Source organism: Hyla sarda, chromosome 1 (genome assembly GCF_029499605.1).
Source record: "Hyla sarda isolate aHylSar1 chromosome 1, aHylSar1.hap1, whole genome shotgun sequence".
NCBI classification, from domain to species: Eukaryota; Metazoa; Chordata; class Amphibia; order Anura; family Hylidae; genus Hyla; species Hyla sarda.
The window spans coordinates 516963268-516989434 of record NC_079189.1 but is presented as its reverse complement, the minus strand read 5'-3'; the positions used below and the strand labels follow the sequence as shown (position 1 = coordinate 516989434).

Below are 26167 nucleotides of genomic sequence, written 5' to 3'. Positions count from 1 at the left end.
GGCTCACCCTTCCTTGTTCTTGCTATTGTTGGTCACCATAGTACCCATTTCCCATGCACCGATTTATTTACGAATGACTTTTAGCAGTTCCTCCCCTGTGTGACTCTTTTCGCCAAAGCAAACCATGTGAAGAACAACGTGACACCGCCGTGCCCTGCACGCATGGTATACTGAAGGGCCACTGAGACTTGTCTGGGAAGTGGAGGCTGAGGACATGGTGGAGGATGAGGAGGTGGAGTCGCACACTGTCACAGGACCAACTAGCTGACAGCGTGGAGGAGGAAGCGGCGTGACCAGTCCAAGTTGGGGTTTTGGCTGTGCAGGAACCACATTCACCCAGTGAGCCGTAAAGGACATGCATTGCCCCTGACCATAGTTACAGCTCCAGATGTCGGCACTGCCGTGTACTTTGGTACACACGACAGGCTCAAGGAGTGGACCACTTTCTCTTTCACAAAATTGTTCAGGGCTGGTACTGCCATCTTCAGCAGTTTGTTGAAATGTATGAGGCAACACACAGTTATGTGCCCCTCTCTGTAATACAATGCCGAAGAAAGTAACTGGGAAGTTAATGCCTGCAGCTGCAGTAAAAATCCTTTTCAGTGAAAAAACAATGCTCTCTATCCACAAGAACACTGATGTAATGCGTTTTTCTCTGCTGTAACACACACACACACAGGCTGTCTGTCCAATCTCTCTGCAGTGTAATAAATGAAGTGGCTGGCCGCAATATGACTGACGATTATATAGGGCTGTGACATCACAGGGGTGACCGGCTGCTGATAGGCTGCATCCTGCATTCGATTCAGGGTCATACCGCCTACTTCCCTTCCCGCCTTGCCTTCCTGCCTTCCCAGCATCCCTTGCCCCTTGTACTGACATGTGGAGCCACCATTTTAGATGCCCTGGAGCCTGGAATGCTGTAAAATGGAGTTTAATTAAGTGATTCACGTGATAGAATCGCCGCGATAATTGTATTTGTTGCAAATCAAATTTTTCCTGAAATTCGTAATGAATTCGGGTTAATCAGCTTCGATTCGCTCATCTCTAGTATTCACTAAAAATAATGGCTTGTCTGTCTAATGTAGCACAGGACAGGTCCTCCAGAGTTGGAGACATTCGTGGCAAGCTCTTTCCCCAAGAGAAGTGAATTCTGAAAAGAGGACCCTGTCTAAAAACTTAGCATTCCCTAATAGGTTATGAAGATGGTTTTGTAAAGTACACTTTAAGTCATAGTTCACTATATAATCTTTCAATCCTGGTTCATACAGTATATGAAACAGTAAGCTTTTACATTATTGTTTAGTTGAAGTTTTTGTATTTGTAAAATATCATATTTGTAATACACAGGTGGTTTTCCAGGCCCAGGTGGTCAGCTGGCAGAAAAAAATCTAAATGTCACAATGATGATTCCGTTCAATGATGATCCCTTTGGAGTATTTGTAATTGGAGCGGAAACACAGAATCAGGAGGTGGCTGAAGATGTCTTGTCTATAGATGATTTTAGATATGTAACCAACATCTCTATCTGGAGACGTCAGGGAACATTTGGAGATGTTCGAATTGGTTGGGAAATTTACTCCACAGCCTTCAAAACTGTCCTTCCTCCTATGGTGGATCTATTGCTTATTGCCTCATTCCCATCTTCTGTGCAATTGCAACCACATATGCGTCGGCACCACAGTGGAACTGATGCCTTATTCTTTAGTGGTGACGAAGGGGCATTTGGTGTAATTGAATCACAGTATTATTATAGTTTAAATACAACTCTGACAAACTTTACTTTCTCAGCATGGACCATACCAAACACAAACACTAATGGATTTATCATGTCAAAGGACAATGATAATGGAACAATGTATTATGGCGTGAAAGTAGAAACCAATGACTCTTATATCATGGTCCTGCTATACTATGTAACGTTTGGATCTAATACTACTTTTGTGGCTAAAGCAGGAATTTCAAAATTCATGGAACAAAGTGCCTGGACCCATATACTGATAACATTAGACGATGGATTTATTGAGTTTTATATTGATGGAAACCTTGTCCCTGGAGGAGTGAAAAGTTTGAAAGGAGAAGCCATACACAATGGTACGGTAAAAATTATTATTTTTTTTCTTCTCAAAAATAAAGTCTAAGGTTGTATATGTTTATAGCTCAATTTAAAGGGATTATCCAGGAAAAAACTTTTTTTTTAAATATATATATATATATATATATATATATATTATATATATATATATATATATATATATATCAACTGGCTCCAGAAAGTTAAACAGATTTGTAAATTACTTCTATTAAAAAATCTTAATCCTTATCAGTAATTATGAGCTTCTGAAGTTTAGGTTGTTCTTTTCTGTCTAAGTAATCTCTGATGACATGTGTCTCGGGAACCGCCCAGTTTAGAAGAGGTTTGCTATGGGAATTTGCTTCTAAACTGGGCGTTTCCCGAGACACGTGTCATCAGAGATTACTTAGACAGAAAATAACAACCTTAACTTCAGAAGCTCATAAGTACTGAAAGGATTAAGATTTTTTAATAGAAGTAATTTACAAATCTGTTTAACTTTCTGGAACCAGTTGATATATATATATATATATATATATATATATATATATATATATATAAAAAAGGTTTTTCCTGGAATACCCCTTTAACCCCTTAAGGACCAAGGACGTACCGGTACGTCCTTGGTCCTGCTCTTCTGATATAACGCGGGGTTACACAGTAACCCCGCGTCATATCATGGCGGGCCCGGCGTCATAGTGAAGCCGGGACCCGCCTCTAATAGCGCGCAGCGCCGATCGCGGCGCCGCGCGCTATTAACCCTTTAGCCGCACGCTCAAAGCTGAGCCGCGCGGCTAAAAGTGAAAGTGAAAGTTCCCGGCTAGCTCAGTCGAGCTGTTCGGGATAGCCGCGGCTAATCGCGGCATCCCGAGCAGCTGACAGGACAGCGGGAGGGCCCCTTCCTGCCTCCTCGCTGTCCGATCGCCGAATGACTGCTCAGTGCCTGAGATCCAGGCATGAGCAGTCATCCGGCAGAATCGTTGATCACTGGTTTATTATGAGGTTTCACCGCGTGCGGAAATGTCCGAATTATAAAAATATATCGTTAATTAAACCGCTCGGTCAATGGCGTGCGCGCAATAAAAAATTCCAAAGTCCAAAATAGTGCATTTTTGGTCACTTTTTATATCATTTAAAAAATGAATAAAAAGTGATCAATAAGTCCTATCAATGCAAAAATGGTACCGTTAAAAACTTTAGATCACGGCGCAAAAAATGAGCGCTCATACCGCCCCATACACAGAAAAATAAAAAAGTTATAGATGACAATTTTAAACGTATTAATTTTCCTGCATGTAGTTATGATTTTTTCCAGAAGTCCGACAAAATCAAACCTATATAAGTAGGGTATCATTTTAATCGTATGGACCTACAGAATACATATCAGGTGTCATTTTTACCGAAAAATGTACTACGTAGAAACGGAAGCCCCCAAAAGTTACAAAACAGCGTTTTTTTTTTCAATTTTGTCGCACAATGATTTTTTTCCCGCTTCACCATAGATTTTTGGGCAAAATGACTGACGTCATTACAAAGTAGAATTGGTGTCGCAAAAAATAAGCCATCATATGGATTTTTAGGTGTAAATTTGAAAGAGTTATGATTTTTTAAAGGCAAGGAGCAAAAAACGAAAATGCAAAAACGGAAAAACCTCCGGTCCTTAAGGGGTTAAGATGGTATAATGACAGATTTCTGTGAGAAGGACATAATGTGCATTGTGAAAAACTGAAGATGTAAAAAAAAAGAAAAAACAGAAGCGCATCCTAGTGCATTATATCTGACATAAAAGGCGTCATTTTATTAGGGCAGATTAGTTATGCTCACCGATGTAGGTTATGCTAAGAGCATAACATCTGTTGCAGCGTGTATCAGGAGCGGGTAGGCAGCCCTGGGGCCCCGATTTCCAAAGGATTTCGGCCGAGGTAGAGAGATCCAGGGAGAGAATAACATTTCTCGAGACTTGGCGCTTTTACCCTTAAAATTGTAGATTTATTCAATAAAAGATCCAGACAGGTATTAAAAGGCACTGGTCATGTGCATTGTGGAAGCACAAAGGTCACACATTACTAAGCAGCATAGAGGATAAATACTGTTGTCTATTTCCAAGGCCAGAGAATAAAAGTTTGAAATCAATCTAATACAAAAAAAAACTGAAAAAACTGAAAATATGAAGCAACTCGACAGAAAAACTGTAAATCAACTCATGTTCATAGTCATTTAAATGGGCACTGCCATCAACTTATTTTTTTGATATGTTGTAGTACATATGTACTACAACATACCTCTAATATATTTTCATTTTTTTTTTATTAATATGTTTTAATTTACGTTTGAAAACTGGCCACTAGGGCAATCGGGCAATCGGTCCGAATTCATTCAGCCTGCTCTCGCTCCCTGCCAGTCAATCAGACAGGCGGGAGTGAGCGCTGAGAGCGTATTGGCTCCCTGGCCTCACATGCTAGCCCCACGTCCCGGCATATACACGCCGCTTCTGCTGCCTCAGGACTCTGCAGGACTCTAGGGTATGTCTTGGGGAGAGTGGGGTTCGGGGTTTTTAACACAGGGGTTGGGGGACAGCTGGGTTCGGAGTTTTTAACATGGGGGTTGGGGGACAACGGTGTTTGGGGTTTTTAACATGGGGGTCGGGGCAGAGCGGGGTTCGAGGTTTTCAACAGGGGGGGGAGGGAACGGGGTAGCCCCTAACTTATTCTTTTCAACACAGGGTGCCTCTACCTGTTTCACCACTACAACTCCCAGCATGCCCTCACAGTCAATAGATGTCAGGGCAAGCTGGGAGTTGTAGTGGTTAAACAGCTGGAGGCACCGTGTATAGGTGAACTAAGGGGGGAAGTGTCGGCCCCAGCAGGCATCAGTGACGTTTTGCCTACTGGGGAAGTCTGCCTGGTAGTGAGCACACTACCAGACAGACAAAAAGGAATTTTTAATATAGTAAAAAAAAAATTAAAGGCAGGGAGGGGCTTAGGGATAGATGGGCAATAGGCAGGGACAGAAAAAAAAAGGATGATGGGAGCTACTCTTTAACTATTAATGAATTTATTTAGTTCAGTATCCAACTGGTAAAAAAAACCTGACAGTCCAGAAAGGAATAAGGTTTAATAGTATTGTCTGAGGTGTCTCTTTCCAGACAACTGGTGTAGCACAAGAAAAGTGCTAGAGACAGGAGTGAGTGGTTCAGATAATGGAGAATTATAATCGTTGGTACAACTTAAAGGATATAGATTCCTTTGCAAAAACAAGAATTTTTCTAACAGTTTTTATTACAAATTTCCTACTATTACGCTGTTCAATAAGAGAAAGATGAAATAAGTCTTAGAGTCTGAGGACCTTAGACCTTCTGATTTCTAAGTGTTAGACATGACAGTTGGGGAGGTTAAAGACCAATTTAGATAGAAGATAGGGGGAAAGAACCCAGGAAACATGGTTATAAAAAGATGGGAGATCAAATGAAAGAAAGTCTGCTGGGAAGAAAACATGCTCACCTTCTTGGCTCCCCTGCAGTCACCACCATCTTCTTATGCTTCTAGGTCGCAGGTAACGTATTCCTGTAGCCAATAGAGGAGATGAGTGTCTCTACTTTTTTGACGTGCACACAGTTGTCTCTATTGTGCATGTTCTGGAGACGGAGATCCTTCCAGCTTCTAGTGGCCAAAGGGAGTGTCACTAAAGGCCAGAAGTCCTAAAGACGTCACATACTGGGGCTTGCTAGGACACGTGTGCTAAGCCACAAGTGTCCTAGCATATCCTGTCAATGTCTATCCCACCGGAATTCCACTGGACTCTTGTTAAGTTCTCGCTGCACTTCACTTGGGAACCACTGGTTTATGGCCATGGTGAACAAGACCAAATGATGAAGAAATAGAGCTAATAAAGAAGAAATTGGTCATTAGCAACCTTAAGGACATTGTATTAGAATATTACTGAGGCAATTTGTAAAAATGTTGTTTTAAAGAAATGGTTTAATAAAAACCCACAGATAAAATTCAGGTACACAATATAGCAAACATTAGTTACTCCTATCTTTTTTGTATTTCAGGTCCAGGAACCTTGCATGTTGGTGCTGGAGTAAATGGAGGTAGCAGGTACACTGGTTTTCTCCAAGATTTAAGAATATACAAACAAAGACTTTCTCAAGCAGACATTACAGAACTTCACGCCACACCAGCCAAAAGTGACCTACACCCAATTGCTGGCTATTTGGAATACAGACAAGGAGAAATGCATAAATCATTTGTTGTGTCTGCCCGAGATGATAATGACGAAGAAGGAGAAGAACTTTTCATGCTAAAGCTGGTATCTGTGCATGGTGGAGCAAGAATTCCAGAGGGGAACACAACAGCCATAATAAAGATCCTAAAAAGTGATAATGCCAATGGCCTGTTTGGCTTTACTGGACCTTGTATTCCTCAGGTGAGAAACAAAAGAGAACAATTAAATACAACATTGCATTTATGATGGTAATGGGGCAAAAATGTTGGATGTCTTCTTATGTTTTTAGTCTTCAGAAGAAGGGTCTACCATCTCCTGTGTTGTGGAACGTACACGAGGAGCACTGGACACTGTATATCTCTTCTATAGCATTACTCAGACAGACTCTGGAGGCACCGATAACCAAGGAGTTGACTTTACTATGAGCAGTGGAAATATCACATTTATACCATCTCAGAGATCTAAGGTAATTGTCATGAAAGGGGGCAGCAGGCTTAGTGCGCCCTAACTGTCCTTACAACTGCTGTCTCTTCCTATTGCCCATCCGTGCTAAATGATAGATCAACAACCATGAGGGCGGTCCCTATACTGCACTAAAGTGCTGGGATCCAACAAAACAAACGTAACCGTAAATGTTGGAGAACAAGTCAGGAACATAATGGGAAAGCTACAAAGCAACAAACAGATAATAAAAGGCAGGATATAGCAAACTAAACAGGACAGGATAACTAAAGCACAATTCACACACAGACAAAGACACCCCACTCTATTTAAGGATTTTAGACAAAAAGACACCCCACTCTATTTAAGGATTTTACAGCAATAATAACTCCAAATGGACTCCTTGTTAGTGGCACACTCAACAGTGTGGAACGAATACTAGCCAAGGAGGAAACATCAATAAAAATACATGAAACATGGGCACAGACTCCAACATACTCCTAGATAGATGGATTAGCACAAAGCCTGAAACAGGATTTTATCCTAGGAGATCAGGATCTAACAAGGTCAAACAGGACTGATACAAAGGCATAATGTGAACACGGACTAAGATACAACAAAACTCAGGCTCAGAATGCAATCTAAACTCTGTTCTAAACAAGGAACACTAAATATATGCAATGCAAGAATACTAAAACCCAACAAGATAGTAAACAAAGCAGGAAAATATCCAGATATCAATAACATAGACAGGACAGATAACATTGGTCAAACTCAGGAAATGTGCTCAGACAGACAAAGGTGCATAAGGAAACATGGTCAGAGTAACAGGTAAAATTACCAGCCCAAAGCAGCACCTAAAGAGGCCTTATATAGCCTCCCAGTGCTGAAGGGCTGGAAACATTAACTCTCACATTACCACAGAGAAGTTAACACAGAAACTGTTAAGACATAAAATGCGTGACTGTACAGGCCCCAAAACTGAAAATACAAAAAGACAAATAAACGGACATTACAGTAATACTATATATAATAACAAGACATTTTGTCTGCTTAGAAGTACATTTTCCTTTTTATCATATTAGGTATTAAATTTACAAGTACCGTAAATAGTCAATTTGTTATTTTTAGGCTAAGTTTCCACTTGGGTTTTCTTCTGGCAGATTTTGGAATTCTGCCACTGCAGTTCTTGAGCCAAAGTCAGAAGTGGATCCATAAGGGAGGAGAAGTATAAGTCCTTCCTTTATACGTCCTATTCCTTTTTAATACATTTCTGGCTTTGGCTCAAAAACTGCAGTGGCAGTATTCCAAAAACTGCCAGAAAAAAAACTTAGCCTTATGGGGACTGCTTTATGGCATCTTTACCCAAAGCAGATGCCCAGCTTTAGTGTAACAAATGATATTTATACTGAATATTGTTTAACCCATTTTTTTTCTTCTTTGTTGACCGCTCAACATTCCTGATTAATTTCTGCTGTATTAGACCATCTCTCTATATAGTGCTGTTATATTGGATATGTTCACACTGTGTACAGAAACTATTGTTGACATTTGGAAAGTGCCGACAAATAAACTGTATGTAACAGATGCATATGTCTATTCAGTGGGGTAAGTCTGTTACTGATTTCCTGTCCCAAAAATGTATACTACCAGATATAGGGTTTGGTACTATATATTTATATTTAAAAATATTGTAAGGATCACATATCATTACAGTTTAGACAAAGGCATCCCAAATAGATATCCATAGATACTCTTTTGGGATGTCTAAATATAAAAAAGCTATAGGCACTTTGGATGTGTAGATCTAGGGATTTCTTGACAAATACACTGAACATTATGTCCAAATGTAGTGTGAACCTTGGCTGCATTGTCTAATTGAAGTCTGTGTATGCTGTCTTGTCTAAGGCTACTCTTGCTACTGTACCTGCCAACCACAGGCTCACAAGGAAGTCAAGGTGTCTACAATACTGTGCAAAGGTCACACCACTCTCATTTGTTTAATTCCAGCTTTCATTATTCATTCTTCACTATATGGCTGGTGTCACACTTGACATTTTTTTTTGGAAAACTTTCACTTCAGTTTTTTATTACGTTTTTAGAGCCAAAGCCAAAAATAGATCCAGCAATGGGGTTTTATCAAAATTTTTGGAGTAAGGCATAAGGCCATCTACAGTTTTATTTGGCATTTTTTGCCAAAATGTACCATATATTGTAAACCCCCTTTAATAATGATGGTCAGATTGTTTCTAAAGAAGTTGTCCAACTAGGCCAACCCCCAGCCCTGAGACGGCTCCTTCAAATGTGATCCGGGTCATTGTCCATATGCGGTAGCATTCAACATATTTTCTGACCCCATATTAACAAAGGTATATTTGCAATGTGTTTGTATTTGTGTAGGTGTTAAATCTGGATGTTCTAGATGATGATATCCCAGAACTTATGGAGCATTTTCGGGTAACTCTTACACATGCAATATCTGCAGATGGGAAACCTGGATCCACCCCTACCAGTGGAGCCAGTATAGACCCTAATAAAAAATCGGAAGATATTACAATTAATGCAAGTGATCACCCTTATGGTAAGCGAGCATTGGGATTTAATGGCTGCTTTGTTCATTCCTAATTGATAAACAAAAAATGTATGTTAATAAGGTCTATGTTCCTGGTCATTGTTAATCAATAATATTATTATAATTTCGAATAATTTATTTGTGAATATAACAAATTATTATTTGTGATATATATATATATATATATATATATATATATATATATGTTTTTTTATTTTTTTATTTTTCTTTTGTTTCTTCAGCTTCAGGCATTTGTCATGTTATTTTATAGATAAATGAGGAAATGTCAGCCATTGTAAAAGGTCATCACTAAAATTTCCTTTAGTTCGGTTTTTAGAGCTACTATGCAGACCTATGTGTATCAATGGTAAAAGACGTAAAAAAAAAAAAAACCTGTGCAGTTTTAGCCTTCAGTCATTCCCATGAAATTCTTCTCTTTGTTTTTGAGCTTTCATTCTATTCATAGTTGACAAGAAAACTAGAATCTGCACTTCTTGGATATAACATAATGCTGCCCTGGATACAGATATCTGCTATATACAAAAAAAAAAACTTATTTAAGCCAATTTATATGTGTTATACACAGGACTACTTCAGTTCTCTGTGGACCCTCCTCCAAGACCAGGTGATAACATGACTACTCCTGCAAAATCTGTTCCTATTGTAAAATGCAAGGAGGAAATAGGACAACTAAAGCTGCTGGTGGTTCGAGCTCAAGGACTTTTGGGAGACGTAAGAGTTGAGTATAGGACATCTCCAATGACTGCATTCAGTCCACAGGACTACCAGGTGACTAGTGGAATGATATTCATTACATGTGTAGTCTAGGAAAATCTAGTCAGCTCATACATACATATGTTTACTACTTTTCGCCATAAGGAAACAGCAGATTTTTTGGAATTCCAGCCTGGGGAGAGATATAAGTATATTTCTGTTAACATCACTGATAATGCTGTGCCAGAACTGGCCAAATCCTTTAAAGTTGAGCTGTGGAATGCTGATGCAAATGGTAAGTGTAACAACGTCTCCCGTATTTACTTGTCAACAATGCTGACACTTTTTTTTCTGCTTTGATCACATTTCTACATTTGGACCATGTGTTTGAGATTCTGCCTATTCATTGTAAGCAGTAATAACACCCAGTGGTGCAATCGAGCAACCATTCAATCTGTTTAGGACACTGGCCTTTGCCAACTGCAAAGTGTCATACATTTAGGTAAGGAGGCCTCATAGCAATTATTAAACAGGTTTCTTCTGGGGTTGGCTAACACCACCCTACCCCTACCACCTAGAACAGAAGGCCTGGTGCTTGTTTTTATCTCCTTTTCATAATTCTTAGATTAATTCCTCACTCCTCTGTTTTCTTATGTTATGGGGGCATTAAAGAGGGGTCCATTGCACATGTTATTACTAACAACTGAAATAATTGTTGCATCTATCCTGACCTAGTATTCTCTCTTTCATGTAGCTATATAGCATTTGCATTGGCCCCCTCTATGGTACATACGCCCTTGCAACTGCATGATTTAACACAGCCTCTTTATGTATATCCTGAAATGTTTGTGGTATTATACCATCAATGTCTGATTGCCCAATAGATGAAGGAACCAATGCCCTTTGCACTTTGAATTTTGTCTTGAAACAGCCCCACTTCCAACCACATACCCATTCTGTTGAAAACTGCAATAGGTCACAGCATTGTGATTTTTCTGCTTTGGGCTTTATTTATTACAGTGAAAACTCTTTGACAAGATCACCAAAAATTGCATTAAAAATGGCCTTCTAGGAACTTGGTCTTCAAACAAAAGGCTACTATACATAATGTATGGTGGACTCAAAGTCTGACCCAAAATATGAAATGGATAAAGGGGTGGTCTTCTCAAAGAAGTGATTTTTGGAAATGTTTCACTGTATATTAGTTAGATATTGCAAAATCACGGACAAATTGTGTCCTTATTTTGCAACATAAATGTGCTCTAGGTAAGTCTGTGGGAAAGTGGTTGTCTGTGCACACAATGGCCCATATTTATCAAGCAGCCTGAAACCCTTATTGTCTGTTTTTTCCCACAGCAACCAATCACATCTCAACTTTCACTTTACAAATGCTTGTTAAGATATGAAAGTTGAGCTGTGATTTGTCAACCTAAGAATTATGATGACTGTAGGAAAAACAAGACAATTAGGGGTTCAGGCTGATTGATAAATCTCCCCCAATATGTTAAAATACAGCCACATTTTTTACAGCCACGTAAATAAGTGACATGCCACTTAATTACGTGGCTGTAAAATATGTGAGCATATTTTTACATATTGTGTGCACAGACAAACACCTTCCCATATTCCCATAAACTTACACATAGCACATCAATGTTAAAAATACAGACACAATTTTGCAGTCAAAAAATTGTGACTGCAATAGTGTATACGTGTATAAATACGCCTGAAAAATCATTGTGTGAACACAGCCTTATATATTGAGTAAATATGTAATCGATATGCTGTCAATGCATACTATGGGAAAATCATATAAAATAAGTTATAATCAATAATTTCATGAACGTATACAGTATGTTACATAAGTGAGCACACGTCTCACATGTTTGTAAATATTTTATTATATCTTTTCATCTGACAACGCTGAAGAAATGACACTCTGCTACAATGTAAAGTAGTGAGTGCACAACCTGTATAACAGTGTTTAATGTTATGTCGCCTTAAAATAAATTTACACACAGCCATTAATGTCTAAACCTTGGCAACAAAAGTGAGTACAAGTGAGTGGAAATTTTTCTCACCAGTGTCGTTGTCATATAACTTGTCTCAGGTATGAATGGTGGGCAGGAGTCTTTAATTTGGTCTTGTCGCTCACCCGATCTAATATTAATCACTGGAAGTTCAACGTGGCACCTTATGGCAAAGAACTCTCTAAAAACCTAAATAAATAAAAAAGAATTGTTGCTCTACATGAAGATAGCCTATGCTGTTAGAAGACTGCCAAAATGCTAAACTGAGCTGCAGCACAGTGGTCAAGACCATACAGCGGTTTCACAGGACAGGTTTTATACAGAACAGTCTTCGCCATGGTCAACCAAAGAAGTTTAGTGCATGTGTTTTGTGTCATATACAGAACTTGTCTTTGGGAAATGTATGAGAGCTGCCAGCATTGCTGCAGAGGTTGAAGCGGTGTGGGGCAGTCTGCCAGTGTTTAGGCCATATGCCACACACTGCATTAAATTGGTTTGCATGGCTGTCATTCTAGAGAGAAGCCTCTTGTAAAGATGAAGCACAATAGAGCCCACAAGCAGTTTGCTGAAGACAAGTAGACTAAGGACATGGCTTACTGGTACCATGCCCTGTGGTCATATGAGACTAAGGCAAACTTATTTGGTTGAGATGGTGTCAAGCATGTCTGGCTGCAACCAGGTGAGGAGTACAAAGACAAGTGTTTCTAAGCTACAGTCAAGCACAGTAATGGAAGTATCATGGTCTTGGCTGCATGAGGGCTGTGTTAATGGAAAGCTATAGTTCAGTGAGGGAACCATTAATGCCAACATGTACTGTGGCATACTACAGCAGAGCATGATCTCTTGCCTTTGGAGACTGATTAACAGGGCAGTATTCCAACATAATAACTTCTCCAAACACATCTCCAAGATGACCACTGCCTTGCTAAAGAAGCTGAAGGTAAATGTGGTAGACTGGCCAAGCATGTCTCCAGACCTAAACCCTATTGAATATCAGTGGGATATCCTCAAAGGCAGGGTGGGGGATCACAAGGTCTCTAACCAGCTCTGTTACATTGTCATGGAAGAGAGGAAGAGGACTCCAGTGCCCAAGAGGCTTAAAGGTGTAGTCCAGTGAAAAATAACTTATCCCATATCCAAAGGATAGAGGATAAGTAATAGATCGCAGGGGATCTGAGTGCTGGGACTCCTCGCGACCTCCTTATCGGGGCCCCGGCAGTTTGCCGGAAGCGGCTGTTCCGAGCCCTGCAGGAAGCCGCGGCCGACATGCCCCCTCCATGTATCTCTATGTGATTCATGGAGGGGGCGTGTCGGACACCGCTCCATGCAGGGGTCGGCACGCCTCCTTCCAGCAGACTGTCAGGGCCCCATTAAGGAGATTGCGGGGTGGGGTGGGTGTCCCAGCGGTCGGACACCCCGCGATCTATAACATATCCCCTATTCTTTGGATAGGGGTTAAGTTATCTTTCATTACACTATTCCTTTAATGCAGTGCTGGAAAATACTGGTGGCCACACAAAATATAGGCACTTTTTAATTCATTTTGGACATTTTCACTTAGGGGTGTACTCACTGTGGCTTTCGGCAGGCTTGTTCCGGCCTGCGGGGATGATAAGGATATTAAATTATAAACTTCTATCTGCCCATGCTCCTCTCACCTAGTCCAATGTCATCAGCTAACAGCGACGCCCCCCTCGGCTTGATTGATGGGCCGTGTCATCGCTCTGCTCTGTCCGTTTAGTGAGCAGAGCAATGACGTGGCCTGTCAATCAAGGAGGGGGCGTCGCTGCCGGTCAAAGACACGGGACTAGGTGAGAGGAGCTACCCGCCCAGGGCACTACTTATGGGGCCCAGCGGGGAACATCTTATAAGTTCATATCCTCACCATCCCTGGGGGCAGGAACATCCCACGGGGATGGTGAGGATAAAGATTTTACCTTATATAACTATATAACGCTTTGCCAATCTTTGATTGGTTCCCTTTAAGGGGACAGCCCTGCACTGACAGCTGTGCACTTTCTACTTTACATTGTAGCAGAGTGTGATTTCTTCACTGTTGTCAGATGAAAAGATATAATAAAATATTTACAAAAATGTAAGAGGTGTACGCACTTATGTGAAATACTGTACAACACAGATAAATATACAGAGGAACATGAATACACATATTAGGCTTGTACTTTATCATGATTATTAGTATTTTTAATAGGACCAGAGTAAACTTGATGGACAAAAGAAACAAGTTACAAATTTAACTCTGCTACAGATACATATAGGTCCTGATCATTTTACACAACAAAGTGTTAGTCGGGTACATGCCAGCCAATCCAGCCAATTTCTCTGTTCTGGTGACAAGCCTTGGCCAGTCGAGATGTCACTGTGCTGAGTGCGTAACGGCTGTGGCTGGCTTGACCGCTCAGTTTATATAAACCCTGACTTCAGAGCATAATCTTCCATAAGCCATAATAATATTTCTATCTATAGTACAAGACCTTCTTTCTCGTTTCATGCATGGAAAGACCTCAGTAAGGTTATAATACGATAACCTTACAATTCACTTCCTCTACTGTTGAAATCTTTTAGTTAATGTAATGTATCTTCCTTTGCTTTACTTGCCTGTATTTGTGCTATAGCCTTCTGTCTATCTCTTACATGTGTATATATGTATATGTGTCTTCTGTGTGTCTCTTCCTGAAGTGGCTGAACTCTTTAGGGACGAAGCGTTTGCTAGTGGTGATGGTGAGATGGAAATGTTCCTTCCAGCTGTACACCAAAGGGGTAAGCACTTCACTCTCAATCCTTTCTCTCTATCGGAGTAAAGCAATGTAATGTCATGACTTCATCTATATGTTTGGATAGGTGTCAACTCCAGTGTCAATTATGGGTCACTATGTTTTTTTTTGTACATTAACACGTACAGGATCAGCTGCATGTTTTGTGCAGCTGATTTTGCTACCCATTAATGGCAATAGGTAGCAAAATCAGCTGCACTAAATATGCAGCAAAAATAAGCTGTATGTGTGAATGTACCCTAAGGCTAGGTTTCCAGGCAGGTTTTTTTCTGGCATTTTTTAGAATACTATAACTGCAGTTTTTGAGCCAAAGCAAGAGGTGGATTCAAAAGAAACAGGATATATAAAGGAAGGACTTATACTTCCTCAAGGATCCACTTTTGACTTTTGCTCCAAAACTACAGTGACAGTTTTCGAAAAAATGCCAGTAAAAACCTGTGTGGAAACCTAGCCTTATGTATACGTAGATCAGCCATTACGTATGTTTAGACATTCAGGATTTGCCATAGGCAGATGTGTCATGTATTTTTCAAAGAGTTTTTGGCAGAAATCTGAATGTTATCTTAGGATCTCAATAGGGATCCACGCATTTTCTGTTTGAAATCTGTGCCAATAATGAGCATACAAAATGTGCTGCACTGGCATTATTGGGCTGCATGTGAAAGAGTATGAAATAACCCTTTTTCTTGCACTTCTGTGTATGTGGGTTTAATAAGAAATTGGGATTTTTCTGCAGATTTGATAAAGCTTTGGGTACAGAATCTCCACTGAAATTCTGAATGTGTGGTAGCTAAACAGGAAAAATCATCTGTTTTTGTTTTTTTACTGATCACTCTTGATGGGACTCTGTAGTTATATCTTGACTGGATATGTAGATTTTACAGAAGGATATACATTTATATCTTTGAAGATTTTCAGTTAAATGAAACAAATGTTAGTGTCTCTGGCATCCATGAGCTTCTTATAGTGGGCCTCAAGGATTATATAAAAGCTTCTTTTCCATACAATTTGCTTGTTCTTAAAGCTTTTACCAGTAGGGGGCAGTATTTGCTTATATGCATGCCTAGGGGATTCTCGCAATAATAATTTGATATTAACTACTGTGATGGTCTACTGAAGAAGGTGAATTTAAAAATAATTTAGATATTGTCTAAAATAGCATATAAAATAAGAAATCTGTGATTTGATAATAGGGGAGGAAAAAAAATTTAAGAATCAAGAAGCTATCTAAACAAGCTTAACCATATATTAAATTGTGATTTCCCTGTACAGTTGTAAATATCAATTTTTTCATGTTTAAGCATAGTAATAAATAGCTAGTATATTTTAACCCTATTGTTAACTCACAGTTGACATCTAGTTAGAGGACACTTTCTTTGCTGTACTATGCTTACTGTTATATCTCTGTTTTGATGGTTGTTATTTGAACAGCTAGCCTGGGCATTGCCTCTCACATCATTGTGATCATTGAAGACTCCGATGATGCTCATGGTGTGTTTGAATTTAGACGTGATTCTTTGTTCATGAAAACAACTGAGCCCGAGTCCGGATACAGCGCTGTTTCATTTCAGGCAAGTGTAAACCGATCAGTTCTAAAAGCATTTCTAAAATCAAATAAACCTTCATTTTCTATTCAATGCTGTGTAAATCTCGGTAGATTTGTTTAAAGCCTCCCTTTTTATTGATGACTTATTGAAACTCCAGATGGGCAGTCAGGACTGTTTATAGAAAGAACATTTATTCATTTTGACATGTACATATTAAAGTGAATGTATACATTGCTGTAAGTGTGACTGGTGTATCCTCATAAAATGCTTAGCTTCATTCAAACACCCACAACTGAAAATGAGTATAAAAAGTCATCATTTTTACTTTGTGGAACACAACCATTAAAAACAGTCAGTCCCACAAACAAAATAGATGGCAACACGGGCAGAAAACCTATAATTAGTACTATACATAATTTATAGGGGGCAGAGGGTAAATGTAAGAATAAGTTACAAAGTAAAGTGTCATAGTGCAAGACATGAGTGTCAACAGAGTCATATTAAAGCCCCTGCCAAAATGCCTAATAATAAAAAAAACATAACAACCAAATAACAAAAGTTCATCTAACTATGCTGTCATGGAGTGCTGACTAGCTAACTATGCTGTCATGGAGTGCTGACTAGCTAACTATGCTGTCATGGAGTGCTGGCTAGCTAACTATGCTGTCATGGAGTGCTGACTAGCTAACTATACTGTCATGGAGTGCTGACTAGCTAACTATGCTGTCATGGAGTGCTGACTAGCTAACTATGCTGTCATGGAGTGCTGACTAGCTAACTATGCTGTCATGGAGTGCTGACTAGCTAACTATGCTGTCATGGAGTGCTGACTCCCATGGTATCATATAGTAAATGTTGTAGTCTCGTAGCAGATGCATACAATGCTATGCAATTGCAATGAGCAGTGGTATATCAGTGGTATATATTTTAAAGAAATTAGCAGTTTATGACCCCTATTTCACCAATCACCCTCATACGGTCATTTTTGGGGATTGTAAAACCAGCATCTTGTCGGATGCCTTGTAAACTTTGTTGCAGAGTTCAGCTTTTAGAAAAAGCATCAACACATTGGGAGAGAATGAACTGATATTTATCATCCATAGACATAGAATAACAAGAGTGAACATATAGACTAGAGCCTAGATCTCCAAACTGCGGAGCTCCAGCTGCTGAAAAACTACAACTCCCAGCATACTAAGAGTTGTACTTTTGGAACAGCTGGAGGTCCACAGTTTGGAGACCACTGGACTAAAGGGAACTATACATTAAAGCGGTACTCCAGTGGAAAACATTTTTTTTTTAAAACATCTGGTGCCAGAAAGTTAAACAGATTTGTAAATTACTCCTATTAAAAAATCTTAATCCTTCCAGTACTTATTAGCTGCTGAATACTACAGAGGAAATTCTTTTCTTTTTGGAACACAGTACTTTCTTCTGACATCATGACCACAGTGCTCTCTGCTGACATCTCTGTCCATATTAAGAACTGTCCAGAGCAGCATATGTTTTCTATTGGGATTTTCTCCTACTCTGTACGGTTCTTAAAATGGACAGAGGTGTCAGCAGAGTGCACTGTGGTCATGATGTCAGCAGAGTATTCAGCAGCTAATAAGTACTGGAAGGAATAAACACTGGAAGTAATTTACAAATCTGTTTAACTTTCTGGCATCAATTGATTAAAAAAAAGTTTTCCACTGGAGTACCCCTTTAACAATCACTAAATACACACATCTGTGTCCATCTGCTGTCCTTTTAATATAGTCCTTCCAGCTTAAAGGGGTACTCCACTGGAAAACATTTTTTTCTAAATCAACTGGTGCATGAAAGTTAAACAGATTTGTAAATTACTTCTATTTAAAAATCTTAACCCTTCCAGTACTTATCAGCTGCTGCATGCTCCACAGGAAGTTATTTTCTTTTTTAATTTCCTTTCTGTCTGACTACAGTGCATTTTAGGAGCTGACACCTCTGTCAATTTTAGGAGCTGTCAGGAGCAGGAGCAAATCCCCATAAGAAAACCTCTCCTGCTCTGGACAGTTCCTGACATGGACAGAGGTGGCAGCAGAGAGCACTGTGGTGAGACAGAAAATAATAACTCAACTTCCTCTGTAGTATACAGCAGCTGATAAGTACTGGAAGGATCAAGATTTTTAAATAGAAGTAATTTACAAATCTGTTTATCTTTCTGGTACCTGTTGATATATAATTTTTTTTCCAGTGGAGTACCCCTTTAAGCTGCAGCCATTACTATACTCCAACAAATGCAAACTGCTCTTCTGCTATGCCCCTGCTCTCAATTGTCTAAAACCATTTGGTATATTTAAAGCAAGCTGCTGCATTAATTCACTATTCACACATGATTCTCATATCTAAGATGTTTTCCAAAGATCTTTATTAAAACAGGTTTCCCAAAGGTCTTCATTAAATACTGGCTGGCAGGGTACCTGGTGTTGCCCGGTCTTCCTACCTAAACCTTGTGGGAGAAGAAATGCAACAATGATGCTCTCATCCTCATATCCTGTTCTTATATTCCATCCTCATATTCCGTCATCTTATCACGACCTCATATCTCATCCTTATATCCCGACCTCATATGCCATCCTCTTATCCTGACCTCATATCTCATTTCCCACACTAGTTAATCTCTGAACTTGCCTGACAGACAGTCAGCAGGGTGTTTAAAAGTCCCCGTCAATCTCTGCAGCTCAAGAGTAATGCGATTAGGAAATGTACCGAAAGTTCCATAGACTTGCATGGGACTTCAGAGTAAAACCCCACCCTCGCATAGGGGTTAGGCTAGGGTTAATTTAACTCTACTATATTTTTAGCCTTATAGTACAATAGTGCAAATAGGCCAAAAAATAAATAAAAATGGATATAGTAGCGAACATCCTGCTGTCTATGATTTCAACCAATGAAAATGCTTACCAAAATTTACAACATACCCCAAAAGCTCATATAGCTACCAGGATGAATGACTTTTATTTTAGAGTAAACTAAACTAAAGTCCCAGGCAATCTCTGTAGCCCAAGAGTAACGCGATTAGGAGATGTACCGAAAGTCCCATAGACTTGCATGGGACTTAAGACAAAAACCCCTACCCCTGCATATGGGGGTAGGTTAGGGTTGATTTAACTCTAATATATTTTTAGTTCACATATAAGTAACATGTGTACTAAGTTTAATTGAAATATCTCCAGCCATTTGGAAGTTATGCTCCAATATGCATACATACACAGTATGAGAATGGCCATGCGAGATGGCCAAAGTGTTGCGACAGCATTCTGGTGTTTAATAAAGCCACACTTTAACCGCTATCTAGATATGGAATCCAAGAAGGAAAAGGAAATCCAGCTCCCCCGAAAAATATGGAATAACGGTATAAAAACACAAAAAATTTATTTCATCCTTTAAAAATCAATGAGATGGTGAGAATTAAAGGGGTTGTGGGCCGCCCTGCAGTTCGGAGCTCCGCTCACAGCGTCCGGAAGTTCATTACTCCGAACGCTGTGTGCGGGCTTCCGTGTTCGCAGGCGCTGGGCGTGACGTTATGCCCGGCCCCTTCGTGACGTATCGCCCACCCCCTCGTGATGTCACGCCCGCCCCCTCTACCAAAGTCTATGGGAAGGGGGCGTGACAGAGGTCGCGCCCCCTTCCCATAGACTTTCGTTGAGGGGGTGGGCGAGATGTCACGAGGGGGTGGGCAAGACGTCACGAAGGGGCCGGGCATGACGTCACGCCCAGCGGCTGCGAACACGGAAACCCGCACACAGCGTTCGGAGTAATGAACTTCTGGACGCTGTGAGCGGAGCTCCGAACTGCAGGGCAGCGCACAACTCCTTTAAAAGCATAGATGAAACGCTGACGCATTTCGAACCATATGGTTCTTAGTCATGACACTATGCCATGCCATGACTAAGAACCATATGGTTCGAAACACGTCGGCGTTTCATCTATGCTTTTAATTCTCACCATCTCATTGATTTTTAAAGGATGAAAAAAATGTGGGGGCTTTTATACCGTTATTCCATATTTTTCAGGGGAGCGGGATTTCCTTTTCCTTGGATTCCATTGTAACTGGCTACATGGCTTGACCTGCATCCGTGCTCCTCCACCAACTACCATTCCAGTGGCTACTTCTACAGGGCGGTGAGCTGGTCTATTTTTTCTTTAGCTATCTAGATATGCTGCTGTAATATTTCATATAGATAGATAGATAAATAGACAGATAGATTTAACTAAGTTTCTCTTCTGCAGCCTGCACATTTCTGCTCTGTATTGTTTAGAGGAAAATCTATCAGAGGAGCAGTCTAATGTCTCAGTCTTTAGCCTCTCTTGCTAATAAATAATAATAAAAAATTAAAACTATGCTCAGAAGTGTCCATATCCTTTTATTAGAAGTAAGGTAAATGGGTGGAAACCCTGATATGTATCATGTAAACACAAATATTTTTATTACTGTATTTGCCTTTTATAGGTTTTACGTCACGGTGGTGCCCTGTCTTTGGTGTATGTGTTTTGGAAAATAGAATCTGACCCATTTGGAGACTTGGCTTTCACATCTGGCAATGTAACGTTCCAAATTGGACAAATGGATGCAAATATAACAATTGTTGTGTATCCTGATGATGTTCCAGAATTGGATGAAGATTTTTCCATTGTGATCACTAATGTTTCCTTTGGACGACTGGGGGCTTTTACCAATGCTTCACTTACCATATTTGCTAATGATGACCCCTATGGTCTTTTTTTATTCTCTGAACTTAATCAGCCCATAAAAGTTGAGGAAAAAAATCAAAATGTTTCCTTAACAATTAAGCGAATGAGTGGGCTCATGGGATCGGTCATGGTTACCTACCAAACTATTAAAGACTCAGAAACATTTTCATTCATCCCTCCAAACATTGCAAGAGCCACTCAATGGAAAGACTATTGGCCCATCTATGGAAGTGTTCTCTTTACTTCTAATATCAGTGAAGTCAAAATATTTCTCCCCATTTTGGATGATAATGAACCAGAAAGATCAGAGTCCCTTTTTGTTGAATTATTCAATGTCACATTGGTTGAAAAAGTACAAAGTAACCCTGGTAAGCTATATTTTAATATAATCTATATATCTTTAAATATATACTGAATCTTTTTATGGATCTGTCTATTTATCTATCTATCTATCTGTCTGCCTATTATCTATCTATCTATCTATCTATCTATATATCTATCTCATATTTATCTATTATCTATCTGTCTGCCTATTATCTATTTATTTATATATATACTGTATCTATCTATCTATAGTAGATAAAGGCAGCACTCCAGATATAAGTGAAATAAATCTTGTGGTTTATTCCACAATGCAATAAACAACGTTTCAGCGGTCTCTCACCGCCATTTCCAAGTGAACTTGAAAATGCCGGTGAAAGACAGCTGAAAGGTTGTCTATTGCATATATGGAATAAACCACAAGATTTGTTTTACTTATATCTGGAGTGCTGCCTTTAACTACTTTATATCAAGAGGAACCAGGGCACCGAGGCTCTATTGTGCTTACACCCAATTACATTCAACCTTGTCTGGATGTGCTGCTTCTTATTGGACTATATCTATCTATTAATCTATCTATCTATCTTTCTTTCTATCTGTCTGTCTATTGTTTACTATTTCTGCAGCTGTTGCAAGTCTAAAAGATTCAAATATTACAATACAAAAACTAAAAGTAGATAATTCTTCCACTACCATGTTACGCTACTTGTAAAATACCTATAAAATGCAAGAGATGTACTTGTAAAGTACCTATAAAATGGAACATACAAGCAAGAAAGGACGTTAAAAGAAAATACTAGCAATAAAAGTCCCCTAATATGGATTATGTTTACTGTTATTTCCAAAGCATTCATTCTCATTTTAATTAAGAGTTATCTTTAATCTCAAAGCACAAAGCCAACTATATATACGATTATACACTATAATTTTTCCTGCACAGGTCATGTTATTGTTGTCACCATATAAATGTTTGACTCCTATTACAGTGAAGCCATCCTTTTTGAGTAGACCACCCTCTTATCCAGACCAGATTTTGTGTGAAGGATTTTTAGTCCACCATACATTATACAGGGGATAAAAGACAAATTTTCAATGCAATTTTAGGTGGTCTTCTCAGAGCGATTTCACTGCAATTGAAATAGTACATAAAGAGATGTACTGTATAATAAAATTCAATGGAATTGATTCTGACTTTGTGGAAACACTGTCATAAGCAAATTTAGAGAAGAATAGGAAGAATGAATATATAGGCACTGCCATTTGAACTGCAAATTATAGATGAGGACTGCAGAGCAGAAATCTGTTGAAACATACCTTATACAAGGTATATAATGACCAGATATAGTGCTACTCCTCATGTACACACACATGGGAGCTTATCCTGGAAAGATACCTGAAATGACAGGAACATTTAAAAGTACAACCTACTAAAATCATTTACAATACCAGGACCAAAGAGCCAGTATTTATTTCACTGTGGCATCTCAAATGTAAGTTTTTAAAGAGTAGCTCCCACCATCCTTTTTTTTTTTTTTTTTAATACTGTCCCTGCCTATTTCCCATCTATCCCTAACCCCCTCACTGCCTTAATTTTTTTTTTTACTATATTAAAAATGCCTTTTTGTCTGCCTGGTAGTGTGCTCACTTTCCAGGCAGACTTCCCCAGCAGGCGCAATGTCACTGATGCCTGCTGGGGGGGCGACTTCCGCCCTTAGTTCACCTATACAGTGTGCCTCCAGCTGTTTTACCACTACAACTCCCAGCTTGCCCTGACATCTATTGGCACACTGTGGTGAAAACAGTATTTGTGATGGCCGCAGCTGCGGCACATCCCGCTCCCCTGAACCCTGCCTCGTGCCCAAAAAAGAATAAAGTGCAGGACAGTCCTAGCGCAGCACTGCTTAGCAGCAGCGGCGCGTGAAATTTTACCTCACACCGGGAGCCGGGGCCGGCGTGCGAGGCCAGGGAGCCTGCGTGCATCCTCTTTGTTCAAATCGCTCGCTCCCGCCTGTCTGATTGACAGGTAGGGAGCGAGCGCAGGCTGAATGAATTAGGACCGATTGCCCAGCCGGCATCGGTCCGAATTCAAGCGTGACCTCACGCCAGGCTGCAGTCGGCCGCTAGGAGGGAGACCCTTAGTGGCCGGTTTTCAAATGTAAATTAAACTATTTTAATGAAAAAAAATAATGAACGTATATTAGAGATATGTTGTAGTACATACGTACTACAACATATCAAAAAAAAAGTTTGGTGACAGTGCCCATTTAAGGACTATTTGTAGCCACTACTCCAGCATTTTGGTTGCTTATCTTTCTGTGCCCTCTCATACTCATTTGGTCCTGTTGCCAAGAAATTCTTTAGTAATGATGATTTCCTCTTTGGCTATCTTGGCTCTCTTTTTTAATAAATGCCATAGGTCCTCTTTAACATTAGAGTTAATAATAGCATTTCTGGATTTTATTGGTCTGTACAGAGAAGTTGATAAAATGATGACTGCTTCTCTAATATAACTTCCTGCTCTGAAATTCTACCTTACAGACTTCCTGCTCTATCCACCACTTCTTTTTCTATCATAGCCTGTGGTATTAAAGACCTATAGCCCAATTTTCCTCATCTTCTGAAACCTGCTGGAGATGTACAAATCCGGACTCATACTTTCATATATGGTGGAAATGTCCTCGGCTGCTCCTATTTTGGAGAAAGCTTGGTAAATTCCTTTCATAATTGATCTGGCATAAGCACTTTTAAACATTAACATTGACAGACATTCTTACTTTTATAAAACACTTATTCTTCACGCACTCATTGTAGCCAGGTACAGCATTGCTAGAAAATGGTGCTTGCCTTCCTTACAATAACTTGTACACCCTTTTGAAAACCCTAATAAAAACTTTGTTATAAAAATAAATAAATAAATAAAAGACCTGTAGAGTACAGAGTTCCTTGGAAATTTGCATTTGAAGGACCAACATAACTTAAATGTTACATGACGATACCATATTTTATTATTTATGTTTTTCTCTCCAAGTAAGTATTTTCTGAAGGTGTATTAACCACAGCGTGTGATAATATAAATATAATTTCCTAAAACTGATCCCATTATAATAGTTTTTTTTCTTGCTCACTGTTCTTCAGTGTTAAATTCCCCACGTCTTGGATCCAGAACTGACACGATTGCACATGTCATTATAAATGCCAGTGATGACGCATTTGGAGTTCTTCAGCTTTCTACTACCTTTGTACGCATTGCAGAAAATTATGTTGGGCCAATAATTAATGTCACTAGAACTGGTGGGATGTTTGCTGATGTCTCAGTGAAGTTTAAAGCAGTGCCAATATCAGCTACAGCCAGTAAGTCCACCCCAATCTGATTCTGTTAAGCTTTAGCTTTTATTTACTGTTGCTTTCAGCAAATATTTATATTCTTATTGTCTTCAAATGTTTATATGAAGCTTCTCTGTGTGATCAAATAAAGTCGGTCATAATAGTCACTAAAGTTTTGGTTCAGTCCCCTAAAACTGCTAACTGATACTCTAGTTGCAATATTTTCTACATTTTTTGTTATCTTTTGAATTGGTCAGGTGAAGATTACAGTGTAGCTTCGTCAGATGTCGTTTTACTTGAAGGAGAAACAAGCAAAGCTGTGCCAATATATATCATCAATGACATAAATCCTGAAGTGGAAGAGTCATTTCGGGTCCTGCTGTTAAATCAGACTACAGGTGGAGCCCTGGTAGGAGACATCACAGAAGCAATCATAGTTATTGAAGCATCGGATGATCCCTATGGCTCCTTTGGTAAGAATAATGCTGTACATCTTTTACTTTTTAAAGGTTAACTTATTTTCAGTCTTTAAACAATGGTACACACAGTAATAAAAATCCAACATCATTATGCGCAGTACCTACATATTGCATGTCCAGGCAACCACAACCAGAATTGGACAATATAAAAATTGTTGACTATTCTCCATTGCTTGTGATTTTTTTTTTTTTTTTTTTTTATAAAATGGGGATTCTTGCTCAGGTTTCTCATGTATGGACAGGGAATAAGTGAAGTCCTGCGCTCACCCACAGCCCCTATCCCCGCTTATTGCATATCCACCCTAAGTGACAGATCCACAACGCATGTAGACGATCTCTTCCTAATCAAGGTGTTATGGCGTCAAGTTAATATAAGAAACTACAAAACACAGTAAAGGGTCAGGGAAACAGTCAGGAATACAAAGGTAAATACACACTTTAACAATTCTCAAGGGAGAAAAACACAAAGCATTGTCTACAGGCCGAGTCAGGAAACTAAGTGGACAGTAATATGCTGAGAAGAGAACGAGAGAGAAGTCCAAAGACAGAGCCGAGGTCACAAATACCAGGTAATCAAGTTGAATACAGATGCAGGATGTAAACGCAAGCTACTGGAACAGTTCTTTCACAGGCAAGGTGTATTAGCACACTGCAGGCTTATATAGACAACTGAGCAGGTGTGGTCACACAAAATATCTAAGGGGCTAAAGAGACAGAACCACAGATATGCCAGGGTGATGCATCAGCAACTACAAGCTAAGCCAGAAACTAGAAAAGTTTAATTCCTCTGACAAAACTGGAATGAATCATAACAGAGTTATTATATTTCTAATATAATAACTCTGTTATGATTCATTCCAGTTTTGTCAGAGGAATTAAACTTTTTACCATTCACATTTTATGTGTTTATAGTAGTAGTCTGACCTA

At 39.4% G+C, this 26167-nt stretch overlaps 1 protein-coding gene across 3 annotated transcripts in view; it reads left to right on the top strand.

The window, feature by feature from the left end:
• The window catches only part of ADGRV1 (adhesion G protein-coupled receptor V1), a 588171-nt gene that overhangs the window by 152426 nt on the left and 409578 nt on the right, over nucleotides 1-26167 (top strand). For all 3 annotated transcript variants that reach the window (XM_056538342.1, XM_056538334.1, XM_056538351.1), the window contains 11 exons: nucleotides 1351-2094; nucleotides 6129-6502; nucleotides 6591-6767; nucleotides 9143-9323; nucleotides 9901-10103; nucleotides 10194-10323; nucleotides 14756-14836; nucleotides 16282-16421; nucleotides 20875-21484; nucleotides 24573-24788; nucleotides 25019-25234. In XM_056538342.1, coding sequence (XP_056394317.1) covers nucleotides 1351-2094; nucleotides 6129-6502; nucleotides 6591-6767; nucleotides 9143-9323; nucleotides 9901-10103; nucleotides 10194-10323; nucleotides 14756-14836; nucleotides 16282-16421; nucleotides 20875-21484; nucleotides 24573-24788; nucleotides 25019-25234 — 3072 coding nt within the window. The remainder of the gene's footprint in view (nucleotides 1-1350; nucleotides 2095-6128; nucleotides 6503-6590; nucleotides 6768-9142; nucleotides 9324-9900; nucleotides 10104-10193; nucleotides 10324-14755; nucleotides 14837-16281; nucleotides 16422-20874; nucleotides 21485-24572; nucleotides 24789-25018; nucleotides 25235-26167) is intronic.